Below are 23705 nucleotides of genomic sequence, written 5' to 3'. Positions count from 1 at the left end.
GAACGCAATGAATTGCGAACGCGATATAATCGACCCACAATCCCTGAAAACCCAAAATGTTGAACACATGGATCAGTGTGTTTTTCCCAGGGAAAAAAATTGCTGATCTGTAAAAAAAAATAAATAAATCAAAACACCAAATAAAAGGGGGGGGGGGGTTGTGCCCCCCCCCACTTAAATATACCAACCCTGAGATCGCACCACAGTGGTGGAAATGGCAAAGTCCCAAAAACGGCCCAGTGATTTTTTTTCCCTGGGAAAAAATTGCTTTTCTATGCTTTCGGTATTTTGCCATTTCACGTAATGACATTCAACTAAACAGTGTTCGCAATTCATTGCTTTCGCTAAAATAATAGGGACCCTTCACAAACTCTTAACTACAAAGACACTTAGAAATTGTGGCAATGCAACTATTAATGTCACTTTGTCACTATTGCCTAATGTCTCATATCAGCAGACATTGCAATTGCATGACAGAAGCTGTGTTCTTGTGCATTGAAAGGATTTTATACCACAAACAGATGATTTGCTTAGGTGTGACAACTCTTTATGCTCATGTATGTCCTGTGATAATGTCACCAGAACAAGACTGACCTTACTGTAGGTCCCAATTGCATTGTATCTGGGTAATACTGAAAATGTGAGTATTACTGACTAGTGAGCAACAATAAAGGAATCAATACCCTCTAATGGATTGCCAGATTACACAGTAATGATAAGATGAAACTTGTGCATACTATGCTACCCCTTTTACCTAAAATGCATTGCACCTACTTACTGCAAGGTATGAATTGTTTATGACACTGCTGTGACATACACCCCAATACACATCAAATTTTAGGTATGTCTTAGGACAAGCTGAAGTTTCTCATGACTTTTTTGTCAACTAGACGGTGCTAGATGAATTGCTTAAATTTACTAAACAGCACTTAATACAGCTCTGTGTCATGGTCCTCATTTAATTTTACATATATCAGTTTTATTGCAGTAAATAGTTATATGTTCTTATGCTTTAAATTTAAATAGTTATGAAATAAGTTAGTTGTATGTACATTTATATGATTTTTTGCATTACAAATTTTTAATTGGATACCTTGTAACATTGATTGGTTAATTAGGACAAAGCTCAAATTATAAAAGGGGCTTTGTATTGTATCAGCCCATATCTGAGGAAGTAATAGAAACAAAAACGTATTGTGTGACGTTAATATAGTTTGTGCTTCATGCTTATTAAACTCTGGTTTGCTTTGCAAGTACCGTTCTGTGCTTTATTGTTTTACCTTTCTTGGTCATCGTTTTAATTTATTAGTTTTGGCTTGGTTACCTGGTGATTCTCATTGTTATTGTTTGGAAGTCGTTTTTGTATCATGGAAGGTGAAATGAGCATGGACGGAGATGGAAGGATTAACAAGGAAGCGATTGGCCAAACTAGGAAACTGATTGGCCAATTATCTCAACTGATTGACCTCCTAACTCCGTTGAGCCAATCGATGGCAGAGTGTGTCAGCAGGGCTTTTGAGGGGAGGAACCAGGAAATAAATGGTCGGCAGAAGCAGCGTGAAGATGTGTGTAATGGTGAGGCCTCTTCTACAAGCAATCATTGCTTGAATGGCACGAACTTCCGAAATACACCAAGGATTTTATTAGCATTAGAAGAGATAAACAATCATGGTGTTGGAGGTGAACCCTTGGATGTACCACGGCCAGCGAGTTCGCCACCTAATATGGGACAGAGTGAAACTACAATGGACTTTCGTAACTGGCTCCAGGTTAGTTTTACGGCAGACTTTAAAATTAAAACTGTTAGACCTGAGCCAGTCTCGGAGAGATATAGAGCAAAACTGTTTAGGTCTGAGAAATTGCTATACAAATTTAAATTGCTGGACATTGAAAATACATACGTAGCAGAATGTATTTCTGAGAGTATAGTCCCTAAAGGACTAAGAATTTTTAAATTTCCTAATAATGTTGTGCCTGGAAGCAATATGTATAAAGAGCTTATATAGATTTACAATAGATGTGGGCTTGATGTGCTTACATGTATGATAGTAGAAAATAACAGGGTAAAGGGTGAATTATTAAAAGAAGTTGAAGTTTTAAATGAATTCATAAAAAGTTATCTGATTTACACGATTCCTGAGGGAAAAAAAAAGTATAATAATATCAGAAGTGAGATAGATGGACAGTGTAATGAACTTATTAAATGTAAAATTAAAAAGCTTGAAAGAGATATGAATGATTACAAAAATGATAGTGCTTATCCCAAACCCAAAACAGGTGGGAGATACTGTGAATTGAGGAACATGGAAGTGGAAATGGGGAATGAGAATGTGAGGGTTGGGGAACGAGTGGCGGATTTAGATGATTTTGTGGATGATTTGGGGGTTGACCAACCGTTAAGATCTGAGAGATTAAAAAACAGGGATGGTTACCAAAACCAAAAACAACAAAACTCAAATTTTCGGGGGGAAACAAGAAGGGGGAGGATGAGGTACTGAGGATTAGCAGTACTAACCACCCCGACTTAGAAGTAGTAGAATGTGTTCAAGACAATACTAATCCTTTTAAATTCACTAAAAATGATTTTAGTATTTATAATTTTAGTCATGGGATTTTAACAAATGAGCACTTTAGTTTGTTTAGCAAAGGCATTATGTTTATTCCATGGAATAAAGGAAACCTTGCTAGAACCTTAATGGATATTAAAGAGTTCACAAGGAAAATTAATTTCCAAACTATTTTTAGCCAAAACAATAATTATGAACTGACGAGATTGGTCAGGAAAAGTGTATATAAGCCTCCCTCCCTCCTCAAATAAAAAACTTGGAAAATTTAATAGAAGGAGGGATCAGGAATTGTTTCAAAAAGGTTAAACACAAGAGTAACCTGGACCAACTTGAAAGTAAGATTTTAAATGAACTCAGGGGTGACAAAAACCTAAGAATTATGAAACCGGACAAGGGAGGGGGAATAGTTTTCATGGATAGTATGAATTATGAGGCCAAAATGAATGAAATTTTAAGGGATCCCAACAAATATTCGAGTGTGTCTATAAATGAAATGAACATAGCTTATAGACGTATAGACATTGTTATAGAAGATTTATTGGTAGAAGGCTTAACAGATAGTAAAACACTTGGGTTTTTAAAGTGGAAAAGCCTAGAATACCTACTATGTTCAGGATTCCGAAAATACATAAGGATGAGTTAACACCCCCCCCCTTGTATCCCATTGTCTTGGCTGAAGGATCAAAAACCTTGCCACTTGCCAAGTTTGTTGATGCAAAATTAAAGGCAATATGGGTCAAGAGGTGTAATATATTAAAGGACTCATGGGACTTTTTAAGAGGTTTAAAGCAAGTTTTATGGAGTGAGGATCTGACATTTTTGACTATAGACGTAGTTGACTTGATTTCTAGTATACCTCATGAGCAAGGATTAAGATTACTGGAAGAGATAGTCTTTGAAGACAACACTTTAAGTTACAATGAATGTATGGTTATTATGCAGTTAATTGACTTGGTCTTAAAATACAATTTTATTTATTTCAAGGGAGAATATTTTCACCAGATAAAGGGAGTAGCAATGGAGGCCGCCATGTCAACCTGGTATTGGCCAAGTGAGAAATTTGTCTTACAATCTGAATACAATAAGTGTTGGATTCAATACAAGAGATTCTTGGACAATATTTGTATCCTCTGGGTTGCACCTGCTGATGAAGTTTTATTATTTATTAAGTTTTTAAATGAAAGCACTGATTTTTTAGAATTTACTTTTAAGTTGAGTGAAGATACTCTACAATTCCTGGATATTGAAATTTACAAAAAAGATAATACATTTCATTCAAAGGATTTTAGGAAAAAGACATATTCTAATTCCTATTTAAGTGCCCATCCCATGTATTATAAGAGAAACATTGTTAAAGGCCAGTACATTAGGTCATGTAGAATGATTTTGAATGATGATGACTTCATTAAGGAAATGAACGTTCTCAAGAATATGTTTAAAAACAGGAGCTATCCTGACTGGTTATTAGAAAACACTGAGACTGAAGTGCTAGAAGGTAGGAGGGGGAAATTTAATACAATTCTTGGAATAGAAATTTTTGAGAATGGGGTAAATGCAAGAAATATAGAGGAAAATTTTTGTAAAGCCTTGGTGCTAGAATACAATGCCAGTTCGAAAATAGTGAGGGATGTTGTAGAAAATGAATGAAATAGATGTATAGTCTTCACTGATTTGGACAATGTTTCGAAAGATAAGTTGAGGGTAGTTTATAAGAACTCAAGTAACCTGAAAAAGTTGTTGGAAAGCAATCAGAATATGTGGCATTCTAATGGTAAAACTAAAAAGGAACATTTAAATGTGGTCATTGTTCGCAGTGTACATATGTTATCAACAAAGAAGAAGTCTTTATAGAAAGTAGAAACATAAGGTTAGAAGGAAGGGATTACACCAGTTGTGATTCTAAAGGCCTGGTATACCTGGCATTGTGCTAGGTATGCCAGGCTTTTTATGTTGGGAAAACAGAACGGAAATTGAAAAGGAGAATCTATGAGCATACGTATGCTATTCAAGCCAGAAAGGAAGCAAATGCACTTTATAAACATATGAAGGAATGTTCGGTAGCACATTTTGTATTTTATGTCATTGACAGAGTGAACATTGATAGAAGGGGTGGACTTTGGGAGGAAAAAAATGAATATAGAGAGCTATATTGGCAATTAACTCTGGAGGAGAATAAAGTTCCAGGTCTCAGTGAAAATATTTCCATAGCCCCCCTTTTGAAAATGAGATCTGCAAAGCTGTAGCATATGGCCACATAATGTTCTCAAATTTTTTCTTAAATGTTTTTAAAAGTGTTCAAATGGTTTTAAAATGTTTTATGTATTTTAATTTTATTGTTATTATTCAATATTAGGATATTTTACATATATAATATAATAAAATTTGATTTTAATACACATCAAATTTTAGGTATGTCTTAGGACAAGCTGAAGTTTCTCATGAATTTTTTGTCCACTAGATGGTGCTAGATTAATTGCTTAAATTTGCTAAACAGCACTTTAATACAGCTCTGTGTCATGGTCCTCATTTAATTTTACTTATATCAGTTTTATTGCAATTAATAGCTATATGCTCTTATGCTTTAATTTTAAATAGTTATGAAATAAGTTACTTGTATGTACATTTATATGATTTTTTTGCATTACATCCGTGGTGGTGCAGCAGTAGCATTGTTGCCTCACAGCAAGAGGTTCTCCCATTCGATTCTCGGCTGGAGTGCGGGGAGTGCCTTCTGTGTGGAGTCTGCATGTCCTCCCAGTGGTTGGGTGGGCGTTCGAAAGACATGCGTAAATGGGCGTGCCTTCGTTGAAGGTTGAAAATTCAAGCTGGCACCTCGGCGTTCGTGAAAATCTACTGCCAATCATTAGCGGACTGGAGTTCCGCTGTGGCGACCCCTAACCGGGAAAAGCCGAAAGACAAACAACAACACAAATTTTTAATTGGATACCTTGTAACATTGATTGTTTAATTAAGACAGAGCTCACATTATAAAAGGGACTTTGTATTGTATCAGTCCATATGTGAAGAAGTAATATGAATGAAAACGTATTGTATGACATTAATGCAGTTTGTGCTTCGGGCTTATTAAACTCTGGTTTGCTTTGCAAGTACCGTTCTGTGCTTTATTGTTTTACCTTTCTTGGTCATTGTTTTAATTTATACACCCCATTGTATTTGAACCCCTGCCTGCCTGTCTCATGACCTGTACATTTACAACTGATACAACAGAAGAAGTATTTCAACAGTTATCAGAGAGCAGAGACTTGAAGCACAGTGTGTATCAATAAAATAGTGCATGGCTAAAAGGGACTACAGCACTTATTGGCTCTACCTGTCAAATCCAAGTAGAATACCAAACATCAGTTCACATTTTAAGTCATCACTGCATGTTACACATTGCTTTTCAGCACTGCTACGATGTACATCTCAGTTGATTTGAACTTCTGTCTGCCTAATTCATATTGTCATGACCAGTGTACTAGGTAACGATGCTACAGAAAAAGTCATAGAGCAATTTTAAGAAACCACATATTTGAACAGAGTGTTTCAGCTATGTGGGAGACTGCAAAATGAGCAGTATTAAACAGACACCAGTAATAAGTGGATCACAGCCCTCTACATACCTTTCTGACTATTTAAACATCACATCAGGTGTCCTTTGAGTCATGGCAGCTGTTACAGTAAAACTAGTACATGTTTACTTATGCCTATATCAGTATTGCTTTCTGTCACACATTGATGATAAGATCACTCAAATTATGGTCAGGATATCATTAGCTTGAATGAAGGATTTTTCTTCAGTATTTGCCATAGTAATTGAACTATCAGTCACCGATTCCTAATTATGAATAGTGAAGCTGCTCTCTGCTAACCATTATGTCACATTAGACATATAAACAGTAATTTGTTGTTACTTTAAAAATTATTTTCCATATGTATGATGTGATAAATGTGTTGCTTAAGCTGAACTGTCAATGTAGGAAATGATATATATGTATCTAAAAGTGATGCAAAGTACACAGTAGTAGAATGGAAACCACACTTGAATATGTGATTTGTACCACATCAATGCAATATCATGTGAAGACACAGATAATCATATAACGCATGTGTCTGACAACTCACAGTTGAAGGCACTGCTAGAAAGGGAAAGTACAAATGTTGTGAAATATGGATTGAGTAAGATGCAAGTGGTTGACAGGGAAAGATAAAACTCAATGGATTGTTACCCATGCCTTTCACAGTTATAGTCTCCATAGCAGTGCATTTTCCATGGATGCAACTAAGGCTGTCTGTATGGGATCATCAGTGAGACAGCAGAAAAATCTATAGCATTTGCAAACTGATCTCAATCAAAAAAATCAAATGAATTTCAACACCTTATTTTTTATATCAGACTAGAAAATGTTATAGGTATACTAGCTGAATGGAAAAGAGTTGCAGACTATGAAAAAATGTGAAATAACATACGACCCTCAGTGGATTAGAACACTGCACCAAAAAAGGATTTGTCACATCACTTATATGTTAAGCCATGAAAGCAGCAACAGAGAACAGGCTCACCTTACCTTATTTTAATTATATCACAGTTGCTTCCTAAAGTCTAAAAGTGCTAAGCTCTGGTACATGATCGATGTCCAAATCATGGTGCAAAGGATTCTCTTTGCTTTTGTCATTGGATGAAAGCTAGCATTACCCTCTTTTCAGCAATGCCCAGGAACACTGCTTAAAGCCAACTGTCATGCAACAGATGAGCTCAGAAGTATCTAGTTTTGTTTATAAGCGATTCATGGCCATGTGTGTGGTGTGTTCATCTCATTTTGGACCAGATTAAAGGATGGAAATGGGAAGACAGAACAGAGATGACAATCGGCATGATGCAATGGGTAGACCAGCAGGACAACAACTCAGGAACGATCAGGAAAGAGGTAGAATATGACCAGACTCTAAACATCTTTTCATAGTAACAATGGTTATACTTTTTGGATTAAGACATCATAAATATTGTTGTAAAATAACCCCGTATGTTGTCTACCTAATCATACCACATCATTTCATACGTCACACATATAGGAATGTTGAGAGTTATATGTGGGACATAATTTTGTGTGGGACAGGTACCCTTTTTTCTTTTGAGGGGAAACACTGGGGAAAGAAGTCAGGGATGTTATAGGTATGTAAGTGTGGGAGGTTAGGTAGCAGAAAAAGGCAGGCATGACTGACAGGAAGTGGGGTAACATGCTGAAGGAGGAGAAAGACATTAGTGAAGGAGATGTCAGATAAATAGAGGGAAGATAATGGTAAAGGATGGCTTGTATGACATAATAGGGTTGGTTATAGACACAAAAAGGAGAGAAGGCATTAGATATTGGGATAGGATGGCATGTTTGGAGATGCATAAACTGCCAGCTTAGACATAGTGGGAACTCACTCCTCACCCTGAGAGCTCTGACATCTGTGTCTTGTGCCTGTAACTGCAAGCAGTACTGGACAAGGAAGTAGTTCAATGAGATATTGGTGAATGGTCACGACACAACTGATGCAGATATTCCAACTCCAGATGGGTGAAAATTTTTTTCCACCTCCACTGGCACTGATTGTGGTTGGCATGAATGCACCATTGTCTGGGGCAAAGCTACCTGATTCAGGTGATGCAGTAGGGCAGGACATGTGGAACCAACTTTGGCAGGATGTGAGCCAGATGTGCTGAGTGACTCTATTGATTATAGTGGTGCTGCTGACAAGTGTGGGGGAAGACAGGCTGTGCTGGAATGATCAGTCCAGGTCTCTGTGCTGCTGCATATAATAGTAATAGAAGTGGTCTTGGGGTAAAGACATATAAAGCATAATCAAAATGGAATTCTTATGTATTTTAATTGTTACAATCTACAGCGAAGGATAATATTTTCCTCATAAGATATATGGAAGTATCTTAGGAGCTTAGCTATGTTGTTTGCAGTGCTAGAGATATACGGAATACATATTAAATATGTGAATGGTTCCATGCATTGGTAGGGTGTAAGGTTGGGTAAACCATGTTATGCTTACAGTATGGAGGTGGGGACTAGGCCCTAACTTCACCTTCCCATCAATCAAGGAGGTCAGAATCTCTGAACTTAATGTCACTATAACTGGAATGGCCAGTAGCACTGGTGACAGCCTTGGCCAAAGTATTCCAGGGATTAACCTTGGACTGAGACCCAGAATAGTCAATCTGAAGAAGCCCATGGCTGTATTTCTTCACTGGGAGATTAAGAAATATTTTGCTCTCCTCCTCACACCACCTCTGTGCTCAAAAAGGGGCATTACCTTTTCTTTCTCCAGCCATAAGATTCTCCTTCAAAGATGTCAGGAAAAATGGCACTGAACTGGTGACCAACGCACATCCTATATTTCCCATCCTTCATGCAATTATGACAACTGAGGATTGCATTTCCATGGTGAATGACAAAAGAAATATAACAGACGTACTTAGCTAACTGCCCCTGTGGGCCACTTTAAGCCTAGCCAATTACCTCATATGAGAATCAAACCCTGCACCTTGTGTCTGCAAGATAAACACCTTAATCATTATGCTATCCTCCCACCCTACTTCAGGGTTATGGCTCCAGTAAACCTGTAAGGTTTTTAGCATGGCAGTCCTCCTTCCATCTGTTTGCTGCTGGGAGTACATGCTCAACAGCAACCCCAGTTTAAGAATGTTAATCATAGGATATCAATTCAATTTAATTTGACAGGTTTGTCTTCCAGAGCATATACATATGAAACAATTCACAGATGGCCACTATTCACATTGCAGCAACTTACTCATTAAGGGATTTTAAACTCTGCCCACTTATTCTGATGACCTGCTTACTATCTACAGACTCCACAAAAAAACTTTTATCAAGCTTGTTGGCAGAGAACGTGGCAACAATATGGAGCAATGTGAATTGAGCAATGTTAAACAGAATTAAGTAATCAGGGGATACAAACCGTCCACATACCTTAATGTGAAATTATATATCACATCTGAAGTATGAGCCATTCAGGGTGTAAGAGTTCTAATAACTGTGCCAACTTGTTATACAATTAATACTTTCTGGAGTGCCTCAGGTTTAACCTTATTCGTGTGGTAGTCAAAATAGTGTTGCTCAGATTGTATCATAAAGAGGAGAACTGTATTTTATTGTTATCATCACACTAAGGACTAAGAATTTACTTTTGTAAGAGAAAAGTACTGCAGAATAATTACTCCTAAACAACAGGAGTCAGGCAATGTTCAGGTATATGTTACTTGTTATACCTGCATCTTTGTCAGTGTCTGCATTTAGATATGCTGTGTACTTGTAGGAAATACAAATGACTGTTTCATTTTTTTCTTTAGTTTACCTGAATTTTTATAAGCTGTCTGCAGGGTACATTGACTCCCATGTGCATTGGCTGTAGTAGTATGTCAGCACATTAAACATGCTTGTTGTGAATGTGTAATGATGGTCACCTTCAAGTGTGGGTGTACAGGATAACTAGTCTGATGGTTTGTTGTGTCAGTGTGTATATTGTAACCATTTCATTTGAGAGGTTTTGTGCCTGATAACATGACAGTCATGCTCCTGTTAATCTTTTGCATGAATTAGGACTAATGGAAATGCCTAGGATTTTGGTGGTGTTTTTTTTTTCTTGATGCACCTAGGAACCCCTTGACTTGTATACCTATTAGCAGCATTTCCATAATGTTAAAAGTACTATCATAATACAACCATGGCTGCTAATTTCAATGTTTTCCATATCAAAGGGAATATGCCTGAGACACAAACATCTGTCTATAAGCAGATGCAGCCACAAACCTCAGTTTACTGATGCTGAGAATGCAGTGGTACTGCAGGCACGCCATCTCCATGATAGATGGATTATCACTTTGTGAAGTGCCAAAAGGCCCCTCTGTGTCTGTAACTGGTGCCAGGTTGTTCACAATGTAAATACTGTGGATGGCTAGACCCACAAGTATGCTACGGTGTGTTGGAACGTTTGCAATGCCTCCAGCAGAGCGGAGGCCTTGGCAGGGGAAAAGAGGACTACTGATGGTAGTTGGTCTACTGTACCACCCCTTACAGAGATGATGGAGTTATTGGCCTTGCTCAAAAGCAGTACCAACTGCACAGAGCTCTGCAGCACTCTGCTGGACGTCATGGTGGAGATGGACGGTGCCCCAAAGGATTTCAAATGGTGATACTGCAGGTATGCAGTTGTGCCTTTACTATGTCCCTCATTTTCAGCCTTTAGTTAAATTACATGCGCTTTTTGTTGTAAAAAAGAATTTCATTCATTTGGCACCATTTCTTTTCAATTGCATTGCTCATTTTAGTTAAATTTTTGTTTTTTCCTTGCAAATTTCATTTCATCTTGGGGATTTGAATAATTCAACTTTTCAAATATCTCCTTATGTTCTAGTGGTAGATTTGTTTTGTTGCACTGTGCATTTCATTTGTTTCAACTCAGTGGTTGTACAGTGAAGCTGCAGTTTATCATAGTAACAAAAAGACTCACATGTTCATCCACATACATGTTCCAATACACGCGCGCGTGCGAGTGCGCACACACACACACACACACACACACACACACACACACACACACACACACACACACACACACACACACACACACACACACACACACACACACACACACACACACACGCGGACACACGGACACACACATACACATATATTATGTAACTTTATTCATGTTCCTACAGATATGTCCACAGACTGCACCATGACTGCAACAGTAGTGAATGGGTGACTACTATGTCTGACTGTGCTCATTTTTTCCCTCCAACAGTGTAACTTTACATGGCTGAATGATACTCTAAATCACTCAGCAATATACATCTTGATCTGCTGGCATTTCCATGGGAGATGGCTGATTATCTTTTGCCACTTTCCCTGACTGCTGCACTATCATACAGCTTGGTCCAAGAGACCATGCTTTGTGCTGAAGTCCCTGCTAGTGGGAAACCTCAGGTTTAGGATGGTCTAAGAATCAGATAGACTTACTTTAATAGGCAAACTGCTAATTTCCCACCTTGCTAAACTTTTCTGAATCCCAGCCTTTGTCATTGCATAATCTTGTAGTACTGATCTTTATATTTGGCTAGCCATTGCTATATATATATATATATGGATCTAGTACTTATGCTCGAATGCATAAATCACCAAACTGCTATTAACCGAACACTAACCACCGAATACACAGTAAAACGAAAACATATTCCACCTACTCACTAATCACTGAAAATAACACAACGGCAGATAACTGCAGCAAAACTCAAGTGAATCCTGTAGCGTAAACAAAAAACACACATCCCATGTACAAAGCTCAACACTCATGCTAACAAAGACATAATAAACACAGAATTCAGTTTACAAAGGCTTTACTTATGCGTTGCAAGTAGATAATGAAGTGTAACAAGACTGCCGATCATATTTGCAAGAGTGCCGGGGTCGCACTACGGTGGGGTTAAAGGAGAATTCCCTTTTCCCCACTGTAGCACGACCTCGGAGTGAGAATATAAAAGTAGGGGGTGTGGGGGCACAGACCCCACATGGCGGGTGCAGGGGGGCTTGCCCCCTGCATAAAAGAAGATTTAGTTGTTTTGTTACACTTCGTTATCTACAGGATTCACTTGAGTTTTGCTGCAGTTATCTGCCATTGTGTTATTTTCGGTGATTAGTGAGTCGGTGGAATACGTTTTCGTTTTACTGTGTATTCCGTGGTTAGTGTTCGGTTAATAGCAGCTCGGTGATTTATGAATTCGAGCATAAGTACTACATCCATATATATATATATATATATATATATATATATATATATATATATATATATATATTTACTATCAAATGTGGAAACTCAAAACATTTTTCTACATTTTGATTGAATTTGTTTTCCAAATTTGGTAATACAATATTACCAACATCAAAAGTCCATGTTACTGGTAACGTTTTTGCAGGGGGGGGGCAAGCCCTCCTGCACCACCATGTGGGAGGCTGCACCCCCCCCCCCATCCCCTGCATATTATATATTCCAGCTCTGAGATCAGACTACAGTGAAGAAAAGGTAAATTTCCTTATCTCCACTGTAGTACGATCTGTTATCAGAGCTTCAATCCTATATTAGCAAATGCACTGATGTGGATTTAAACATTTCCAGATCGGCATTACAAAGACTGGAAAAAACACATTTGACCATCCCAGTTTCGCGTAAGTGCTGTTCCACATTTTGATAGTAAACCATATATATATCTATATATCTAAATATATATATATATATATATATATATATATATATATATATATATATATATATGTACTGTGTATATTTACATATGTTGTAGCTTTAATATGGAATTTCTCTTTTTCATTTTTAGATAAGTTATTCAGCTTCATCTTCTTCACTAAGTGATAAGCAACATTTCCCTTCCTTTCTCCGTACTGTACCTGCCAACCATTTTCAAAAACTTGTCCTGAATCATCTCATTAGGCATTTTGGCTGGACCTGGATAGGCCTGTTATCAACTGATGATCAACGTGAGATTGACGTTCAGGAACTAAAGACTGAAGTGCAGAAAACAGGAGGATGTGCTGACTTTTTAGAGAAATTTAATGCAAGGTATTCAAAGATAAAATTTGCTAAAATTGCAGAAATTGTTAAGGAATCAACAGTAAATGTAATAATAGTCCACAGCGATGAAGTACAAGCCAAGCCATTACTGGAAATGTTTTATGTCCAGAATGCAACTGGTAAAGTTTTTATATTCTCTGCATCCTTTGATATTGCATTAGGACTGTTCCCTATCGAAACATGGAAACTACTGAATGGCAGCCTAGCCTTAATTCCTTCTACTGGAGAAATGCCAGGATTTTTGGAATTCTTACACAGTCTGAATCCAACTTTGCATCAAGATGACAGTTTTGTTAAAATATTTTGGGAAAAAGCCTTTAACTGCAAATGGCCAGAATTTCAAACCATTCAGACAGGTCTCAAGAAAGAAAATATATCTCTTTGTTCAGGACAAGAGGCATTGGATACCCGTGATTTGGAATTATTTGAATTGAATTTGTTGAGTTATACTTATCATGCGTATCTGGCAGTATTCACCTTTGCTTATGCTGTCACAAATCTGCTGACCTGTGAATACAACAAAGGTCCATTCTTAAATCGGTCTTGTGCTAACTGGTCCAGTATTGAGCCCTGGCACGTAAGAGCATTTTTTTATAATTTGTTAGCAATGTAGTAGCTAATTTCTGCCAGTTTTTAAGGTAAATCTCCTCATAAAACTCCCATAAATGACTGCCTACATATTCCATCTCTTTATCTTAGCTATTGCATCTCCTCCAGATTTTATTTAATCTGTACCTTACATTGTTCTTGCATTGTACTGGAGTTGTTTTATGTCTCTCCTATGCCTCTTAATTCCTTGGTTCTTGACAATAGCACCTACATGTTTTGGGCATCCACATCTGCCACCTTTCTGTGAAATGATACATGCTTATGTCTACCTTGAAATAACTAACATTTTTCTCAGGCTCTATTCTCCGTTTCTCATGCATCCTATTTTTGGAATATGATACTATTTTGTTTGCATTGATTTTTCTGAAGTACTTATAGTTTCTGTTTTCTCTCAGAATACTGTACCCAGCAGCTTGTCAAGCAACCTCTGTTTTTATAAGGCTTCTTGCCAGAGGTGTAGCTATCTATTCTTTCACTCGGGGTTGTTCCCACATTTGACACCCTCCCCATGTTAAGTTCAGCAGTGAAAAAAGAAAGCTCTTCATACACTAAGAGCATAAAAAAGCTTGCTTGCCACAAATGTGGCAAATAGCTTGTAGAATGTACGTGTGCTACACATGGAGCACTAAAGCACTTCAACACATGCACACGCACTTATAAAAAAAGGTCTTCTAAATCTTTAAACCATAGAAAGCTGCTTGCCACAGCAGTTGCTACAGTTTATAACTGCCATACAGAAAGGTATAGTGCTTCAACACAAATGCAATACCAGCATTCTAATGCACTAGCACAGAAGATGGATCAGTACCTGCCGATAACATTCCCTGACACTGTTTGCCAGGTAAGGCTGTCGCCTTCTCCTGACCCTAGATACATTTTTGCTTCCAGCACAGACTATGCTGCTTCTGTTAGCCCAATCTTTAGTGCTTATTTCTTTTTTCCATAATGCAAAAATGAGTTCTCCACAAAACACGAAATTTACCACAAGGATTTATTACAAATACAGATATAAAGAGAAAATAACTGATTACTTTCTTTTAAAGATGTAATATCTGGTACATTACAGTATTCCATCAGATTTCTTTCTTGTTGTCTCACATTGCCTTCTTACCTTAGTTGGCTCGATCTAACTACATATATGCTTTCTTGTTTTGGTGTTGCTGGTACTTCTCCCCAGGTTGACTTCTTCAGTGTATTTCTTTTTAATGTGTTTTGCCATAGAATTTTAGCCACCATACTATGCAGAAATAATGACTTATAAGTAAAAGAAATCATAGCTATTCATTATTATCCTCACTTTTAAAAGCACTTCTCCCATAGAGGGTCACTGTGGTGGCAAACTGAAGAAGGTAAGCCAGATTTCCCTATCCCCATCGAGAGGCTCTATTACATCCTGTGGAATCACCAGCTGTCCCCAGATGTGATAAGAATTATAATCTTTTCAATACAACCTGGGTTTTCCTTGAAGCCTCCAGTCAGTGGGCCATGCATACTACATCTCCTATGATATTTGTCCAAGAGGTGTCTTCACATAGTGCCCAAACCACCTCAACTTGCTCCTCTCAAAATTTAGGAGGAAAGACAGTATTTCTAGTCACTCTCAGATTGATGACCTGTTACATTTCTCTAGAGGACCAGCCCACTCTGTTGCTTGTATCCATGATCTCATCCTTTCAGTGACTATTCAAATCTTCAACTTCCAAATTCAAAATTGGTCAACAGAAAATCCTGCCTGTGACTGTTATAAGTAGAAAAAATGTGAATGGGGATGGGAGGAAAACAGAGAGAGAGAGACTGGTAAATGGGGAGCTGATAGACTTTGCTGTTGGTGTATGCACAAAGAGATAGTTACCTGAAACATCTATGCAGATTCAGTTTTGATCATGAGCGCTGGTGACACACATTGCTAAAGTTAGTTATAGTCTACACAAGCTGGCAGACTGCTGTATGTCATCTGTCTGTTCAGAAATTTTATTTTAATTTTTTATTTGTGCAAGATTATGCTTGTATGCATAGTAACCTATAAATAGTCAGGTTAGTATTGACATTAATATGAACTGGGGCAGTGGGTGCTGTTGGGTTATCATTTATCCCCTTCTGATAAACATTTTTTGTGTATGTATGTCTGCAAAATAATTTTTGAAAAATGTTATTCACTGTTGAAAAGATTATACTGGAAGACGCTAGGTATAGTCAAAGGTTGATGAAATAAATATGCACTTACAGCTATTTGCTCTTCATACCTCTCAACTGTACAGATTTTCACAGAATGTCCAGATTTTTGCCTCAAACATTTGGTCTGCTCCTCATAAAATCTGTGGTTTTCTGGCAAATCATGGAGGACTGAAATAATCACCAAATAATGAAATATGTTTGAGTTTCAGACTTCATAGCCTTCAAAAATGCATACTAACACAAATCCTGTTATTCTAGAAGCTCTCTGAGTTTATAAGAGCAATATTTAAAATCTGTCCCGATTTGTGATCCTTTATCCCCAGTTATTTTAGGGTTTGCCCAGATTTCTTGCATTAAGAAGTTGAGAGGTATGCTGCTATTATATATTAATTAGCTTACTACGGTGTGGCTCTGTAAACCATTCCTGGGCCATTTGTGTTAGACAGTTGGATTTATATGCTCATTCTCCACATATATCAGTGGGATACTGAACTTACACAACTTGTAAAATATTTTTGTTCCCAGAAAGTTTGTGTAGCCCTAGACTCACAGTGTAAATATAAACCAGTACAGCTTCTGTAGCAGTTGTTTTATTTTTTAGTGAAATAAATAGGAAACAGGTAAACAAGCATTTAGGGCAGCCGCGGTGGTGCAGCAGTTAGCGTTGTTGCCTCACAGCAAGAGGTTCTCTGGTCCTTGGCTGGCGTGCCTTCTGTGCAGAGTCTACATGTCCTCCCTGTGGTCACTTGGATTTCCTCCAGGTGCTCCAGTTTCCTCCCACATTCCAAAGACATGCAGTAGGTGGATTGGAATTCTAACTTGGCCCCTAGGCATAAGTGCATGTGTGTGTGTGTGTGTGTGTGTGTGTGTGTGTGTGTGTGTGTGTGTGTGTGTGTGTGTGTGTGTGTGTGTGTGTGTGTGTGTGTGCCTTCTGTGGAAGGTTGAGTGCCGGGCTGGCAACTTGACACCATAAAACTCCACTGCCAATCATGAGTGGACAGGTGACCCGCTGTGGTGACCCCTAACCAGGAAAAGCCGAAAGAAGATGAAGAAGGTAAACAAGCATTTGGTATAGTATGAAGCCATGTGGGCATCGAAAGACTGTAGTACAAATGGGATTTCATATGCTGGTGTGACAAAACGTAATTTGATGGCCACCTTGGATAAGGCTTAGAAATAGCAACTAGAAAGTGGCTAAGAATGCAGACCTTGTAACAAATCAACTTATTCCTTACCCAAATGGTCTCAGAATCTAGCTGAATGTTAGAAGACTAGAGTGGAAAATGGAAGAATATGCCTCAAAGCCACTGAGAGAATAAAACAACTTGAGGGGCAATGGTTTTAAAAGCAGAAGAAAAATAGACAAGGGCAAAAAGTGAAGAGAGAGAGAAGCAATGCCAGCATAAGTGGATAATGCTGACTTTTCATCAAGGACATGTGACTGATAGGTGATCCCTATTTTAGCAACTTTGTCTCTTTATGGATAAGGGTAACATTTAAGTATCTGGGCTATGGGATATTCATACTTAAATACAAGGGTTCTGGGCTGTTCATGCTTATAATACAAGAGTTATAAACTTCCTGGGAATGCACAGCTAGGATTCAAAAAGTTCTCTGATTTAATAGCCTAGTATGTACCTATTAACCTATCACAGGGATAAAACACAGTCCATGGTTACCAAGGTTATTTCTAAATAGCTTCCTTAGCATAAAGAAGACAATAGCTTTGAAAAGTTTATTTAAACATTTGAAATGGTATGTAATCAACACTAAGATTGCTATGGATTATGGATGGCATATTTTATCTCTTTTTTTATCGTCTTTCATCTTCATAAATTGTAAGCATTAACATGACTGAGACAGACTTCTGTGCACTTGAATACTTTTAACTTATTTATTTGTTTATTATTTCCATTTGTTAACTGGGTTGGTGGGTTGGTCTACTGACCCTTTCCAGTCCCAACCAGAGACATAATAGCAACTCATATAGGTTATACAGTACCAGCAATTAACACAGTTTGTAAATATTGTATGTTGTAAATATATTATATGCAATAGTGAATAAAGAGACAATTAACAGAAGGAACTGGATGGAGAACATGATGAAGTCAGGTGTACAGTAGTAATACAAACTTTGATGAGCCACATATATTATTGTGTTAGACTAATGTGAAGAAAAAAGTAAATCCAGGCTGCATCTGTTTTGTAAGACATCATATATGCACTTCTTTTTGTTGAAGCTTCCTTAATTCAGATTTAAATTCTGTTGGGGATTGCTGTGATTAGATTTCATTTGGGATACTATTCCAGTCAGCTGATCAGAGTCAAGAAAATGCTGTCTCACCCATGGTACTTTTGAATTCTGGTTGGGCAAGGGAAAGCTAAACTTCCTGACTGGATAGTAAGAAGTATGTCTGCATTTTAAATGTACTGTTTCTCTTTATTAGGGAACAGTAACCTAATTTTATGATTTTAAACAGCTGTGTTGGAATTAGAAAACCAAATGACCCTTTAGCAGGTTGTAGTGATATACGCATGTGCCTGTGTGTAAATCTAATAGACAAATCTTATTTTTGGCAATTTGCATTCTTTCAGTATTGTAAGAGGATTGAATGGTAGGACATTATCTAGTTTGTACCTCTTAACCTCTTAAATTCATATTTTCATAGTTATATACTAGCCTAACAATCACCAGAGCCTTTATAAGCCTGGCTGTGCCATCCAATCTAATTGTGTCCCTATGTATCATGGGCATTCATTAGGAGGGGGTATGTTAGTTACGAAGTTTCAAGAAGTTGTGTGGGGGGAGGTATGCAAGTTTGAGCATTACTGTTTGCCTCTGTCTGTCAGAGACATGGAGGACAGGCCCAGTGTAAATTTTCAATTTCCCATCTATTGGTTAAGGTTACACTCAAATAGAGTTAGGGATAGACTCTGCTTTGCATGGATGGGGAGCCTGTTTCAGAGCATAAAGATTTTTTGAGACACATATCTGTTCACCAACATGTCTTCTTTATGTCACAAACAAAATTTAAATCCTTGGATCTATAGGTTCTGATGCTATTCATTTCGTGGAGGTGCAAAGGTTTCATCAATGCTAGATCTGCCAAGCATAGATCTCCTCTCAGTATCCTGTAGGAGACAGAGTATAGAGATAGGTGTTTAAGGTGATCTGTATAGGACAATGTGTTTATACCTTGGATTTTCCTGGTAAGGAACCTTTGTGGGCATTCCAACTGTTGCATATGTCTGGTCAGGTGCATGCTGAAGTGAGCATTATGCTCAATGATTGGTCTGATAAAGGCTGAAGTGGCACTATGACTTACATGGACCTGGATGCCATATACTTTCTTATAAGTTGGGCAAGAATGATTTTCTTACTACCCTGGCCACATGTTGGTCAAAGGCCAGATTACTGGCTACATATGTTCCCAGATCCCTGACTACTGGGTCAACTCTTAGAGGCATCTAAATGATGGAGTAAATAATCTAAGTGGCAGTTTTCCCAGAAGGTACTACAATGCATTTCTCGGCACTGAGTTTTAGTCACAGACTTTGGCACCAGTCATTTATCTATGTTAGACTCTCTTGTAAGATTCTTGTGTCATGGAGGGAATCTATGACAGCTCCTAGTTTGCAGTCATCTGCCAACATGATCAGTCAAAGGCCCTTGATATTAACCTTTACCTCTGACAAGTAGATGCTGAATAGGAGCAGTTCCAACATGGAACCCTGAGGTACCTACCCCACAAGACTGGTCTTTTATTGGAGGAAATATCACCAGTCCTAACTTCCTGGATCCTGTCTGTAAACCAGTTTATAATCCAACAAGTTATGAAGGGGTTTATGCCCACTTCTATATGTTTGCCAACTATGCCAGAGTGGGGTATTCCATCAAACATCATAGCCAGGTCCAGATATGTGGTATGCACCATTTTCCTCTCATCCATGATGACCTTTTCAAGGAGGTCCACCAGGATTAGTATGTATTCTCTTCCTTGACAAAGCCAAACTGGGTCAGGGTCAGTGTCTGAAGAGTTCTATATCTGTGATGATCATTTCTGTAATAATTTGTTCCATGACCCTGCGCATTAGACTACTCAGACTAACTGGTCTGTAGTTTTCAGGGTCAGTTGATGTTCCACCCTTAAGAAGTAGGATAACAGTTGTAGTGCTCGAGTATTATGGTGCAAAGCCTGTTTTTATGCTATAATTGAAAAGTATCTCAAATGGTCCTGATAGGTCATGTTATTAGCTATTTAACAGGAATCCCGGCATATCATTGGTGCCCACTAAGGCTGTATTTTTGGACTTAGCGAGCACCACTAGGACCTGCTTCCTGTTAATAATTTAGGGGTTATGCTAGTAGGTATCTCATGGAGGGGGGAGGTGGTGAAGACTGAGCTGAATTTGTCAGCCAGCAAATTTGCTATGTTGGTCTGCTCAGTGAGGGTGGCACCATTGTCCATTAGATTGACACACATCAGACATAGCTATAGAAGGACTTGGGGTCATTTTTAGCCTGTGAGGCTATCTTGACCACTTAATTTACCTTGTTGGACTTAATTAGTCCTCTGAGTTTCCTGTTTGGTTTAATGGTTTAATTAGAAGCTCCTATATTTACAGGGGTTGCTCTTCCTGATTTTAGGCATGGCATTTCCATTTGTTATATATCCTATTAAGGTTAGGATTCCAGTACTTTGGTTTGTTTTTAGAATTTGCTTTGGGTTTACTGCTAGTAACTGAAACAGCCTCCATATAGTCATTTACATGGTTGTACAGGGTCTCTGAACAATTTCACATAGGTTGCTGTGGACTTAGGGTTGGGAGGGGCATTGATTTTTGAAAAACTATCAGTTAATAGTGTGCAGTTTGCTTTGAAATGCTTCCTAACTCTTACAGTGTTTTACCAAAAGATACAGCTTTGTGGTCTGACCTCACCAGTGAAGATATGACGCGGGGGTGGGGGAGTGCAGCACTCTCCCATATTTGTGAGTACCAGGTCTGGTATGTTTGAACCTCTCATGGATGTGTGCACTATCTGGTCAGTGGCATTGGTGTTAATAAAGTCCAGGAATTGTTGTGCCTGCAAGTATGAGGCAGTATATGTTTCCCAGTCTGCAGAGGGATAGTTAAAGTCTCCCCATGGATAGGGTATTTGGTTTAATGGTCAGTGTCTCCACTAAGTCTAGATACAAGCTGTGGAATTCTAAGGATATAGAGGGTGACCTATAGTTTGCTAGGATATGGTATGGGACTTTGTTTATGGTTATTTGTATGTGGAGAAACTCCAGGGCATCATCCTGTTTACCCAACATAGAGTTGTGCTCGTTGATATTGTAACTACAGACTCCTCCCCCTTTTGTACTTGATTGTGCAGCTGATGGTCTAAATGTGTGGGAAGCACTGACACCTTACTCTGCAGTAGTACTTTCTGCGGATTTAAACCATGTCTTGATAATGTCACAGATGTCTATATTCTCTAGAATTAGTTGAGTTGGTATGGTGTCAGTTTCTTGTTTAGGCTTCTAGCACTGAGCAGTACACCTTTAGGTTTCTTTGGGTTTTATCTGCTACATTAGTAGGTTTGTCAATCTGGCATTGTTTAAAAAATCTCTAAGGGACTGGATACAGTATTATCCAATATGTGGGAGACAGATACATCATACAGACCATTCTTTGCAAAACAATGTGGTCTGTTAACCATGACTTCCCATGCTGACAAACACTGAATTCCTCTGAAAAGTCACCGGAAACTAAGCCAATTATTTAAGTCAATCATCGTTTGTTCATACTGTGGTATCATCTTTGGTGAAAATAGAATGCTGCTCAATGCAAGGCACATGCCTGCCCAAGACACATATTCAGAGATAGCAACAATGTCTCTGTCTTCATATAGTCCAGGGAAGTGTCAGTCACCCTTGGAGTTCCCCAGGGCTCCATTTTAGGACCACTTCTTTTCTCACTATTCATCAACGACCTTCATATAGCAGTCCCTGAAGCTACCTGTATTTAATATGCCGATGATTCCACACTTATATGTTCTGCCAACTCCACTTCTGATCTATACTCTCTAACTCAAAAAGTATTCAACTCAGTAGAAGACTGGTTCCGGAAACTCTGTCTCCTTTTAAACGCCAAAAAAAACAAGCTTCTACTCTTCACACCTACCAATAGGTCCTCTCCCATAAACTTCTCTATTAAATCTAACAATGGTACCCTCATCTTTCCCGATCCTACTACCAAACTATTAGGAGGTACAATTGACAACAACCTCAACTTTGATAACCATATAAATAACACCATTCAAACAGTGAACAGAAAAATGGGCTCCTTATATCGAATTAAACCCTTCTTAACTCCCATAGCTAGAACCACTATTACCCACTCTCACTTAGTCTCAACTCTTCTCTATGCTTCTCCTATTTATACTAATCTAAAGAAAAATAATCTTCTCAAACTGTCTAACTCCTATAACAATATTGCCAGATTTGCCACTGGAAATGCATTTCGAACACACCACTGTCTGAATCTAAAGCAGCTAGACTGGCTTGAACTCCCTAACATGCTAACTTATTCCCAACTCACCATTGTTCATAAAATATCTTACCAACCAAATAATATGCCAATACTTGCTAACCTCATTACCCCTTATAATAATCTAAATTCCCTCCGCTCTTCTAGCAGCATAAGTAAGTCCAATAACTTGTCAGGCGACAGCCTATTCTCCAATACTGCTGGGAAACACTGGAACCTTCTACCTACCGACCTAACACTACTACCTTCACTGTCAATCTTTAAGCAAAAACTCAAACGTCACCTAAAATCACTCTGGTTATGCCCCTGCACTAACCCAGATTAATCTACTACCTATCCTATTTTTATCTTCTTACTGCCTATGGATATATAATCATACTCTATATACACCTCTGTATGCTAAATCTGGTCATTGTAAAACTTATATAACCACAAGCATTTAAGTTAACTACAATGAACTGTAGTGTATCTTCACATATCATACGATTGCATGACTGATATGACTTTATACTCACCTTTTTAGTATTGTACTTTTTAATAACCTTCTTTATTTTAAATACTTATTATTTTATTTGTTATACAATTTGATATTTCATTTTGTAGCTTTTCTCCCCGGGTCTCTACTGAAAATGGAAATATATCCAGTTGGACTAGCCCGGTCAACAAATGTAAAATAAATAAAATAAAGAAATAAATAAAGTATGTCTCAGGTTGTTAACTCCCCTGTGGACTATGATAGAATCATACTGGTACCTGTGGTGTAGTGACTTGAGTTCATCCTTATCTTGGTGGATCTTGGCTAGCAGCTAAGTGTTATTTTCTCCTTGTTCTGTCTGGTAAGTGGAGTATTTGTGTGCCTTAGAATAGTGTCCCCATATGACAAGATTCCTGGGTGATGTGTCTGCTCACCTTATACGTTTTGCTCTTAGCATCTACTGGATGTAAGAGTGTGTGTGGTGTTTTGTGTTGCTTTTGGTGAGTGATTTAGACATTGTTGAGAATAGGTATTATCTTTTATAGGCTTAGGAGGTCTTTGAGGTTTGGGAATTTTGTTTTTTAATGCCTCAGCATACGTCAGTTTATGTGGGTGGTGGAAACTATGTGTGGTGCATGTAGTGTGTGTGTGTGTGTGTGTGTGTGTGTGTGTGTGTGTGT

General features: G+C 38.1%; 1 protein-coding gene across 1 annotated transcript in view; it reads left to right on the top strand.

Moving 5' to 3' along the window:
- Nucleotides 1-1367: 1367 nt before the first annotated feature.
- The window catches only part of LOC122795070 (extracellular calcium-sensing receptor-like), a 191687-nt gene continuing 169349 nt past the window's right edge, over nucleotides 1368-23705 (top strand). Inside the window, exons 1-2 of the mRNA XM_044063645.1 lie at nucleotides 1368-1769; nucleotides 12976-13806. Coding sequence (XP_043919580.1) covers nucleotides 1368-1769; nucleotides 12976-13806 — 1233 coding nt within the window. The remainder of the gene's footprint in view (nucleotides 1770-12975; nucleotides 13807-23705) is intronic.

This window comes from Protopterus annectens, chromosome 2.part1 (assembly GCF_019279795.1).
Source record: "Protopterus annectens isolate FY-2018-M chromosome 2.part1, PAN1.0, whole genome shotgun sequence".
Lineage (NCBI taxonomy): Eukaryota > Metazoa > Chordata > Ceratodontiformes > Protopteridae > Protopterus > Protopterus annectens.
Note: the sequence above shows the minus strand (reverse complement) of the source record. Positions and strands in the feature narration are given on the sequence as shown.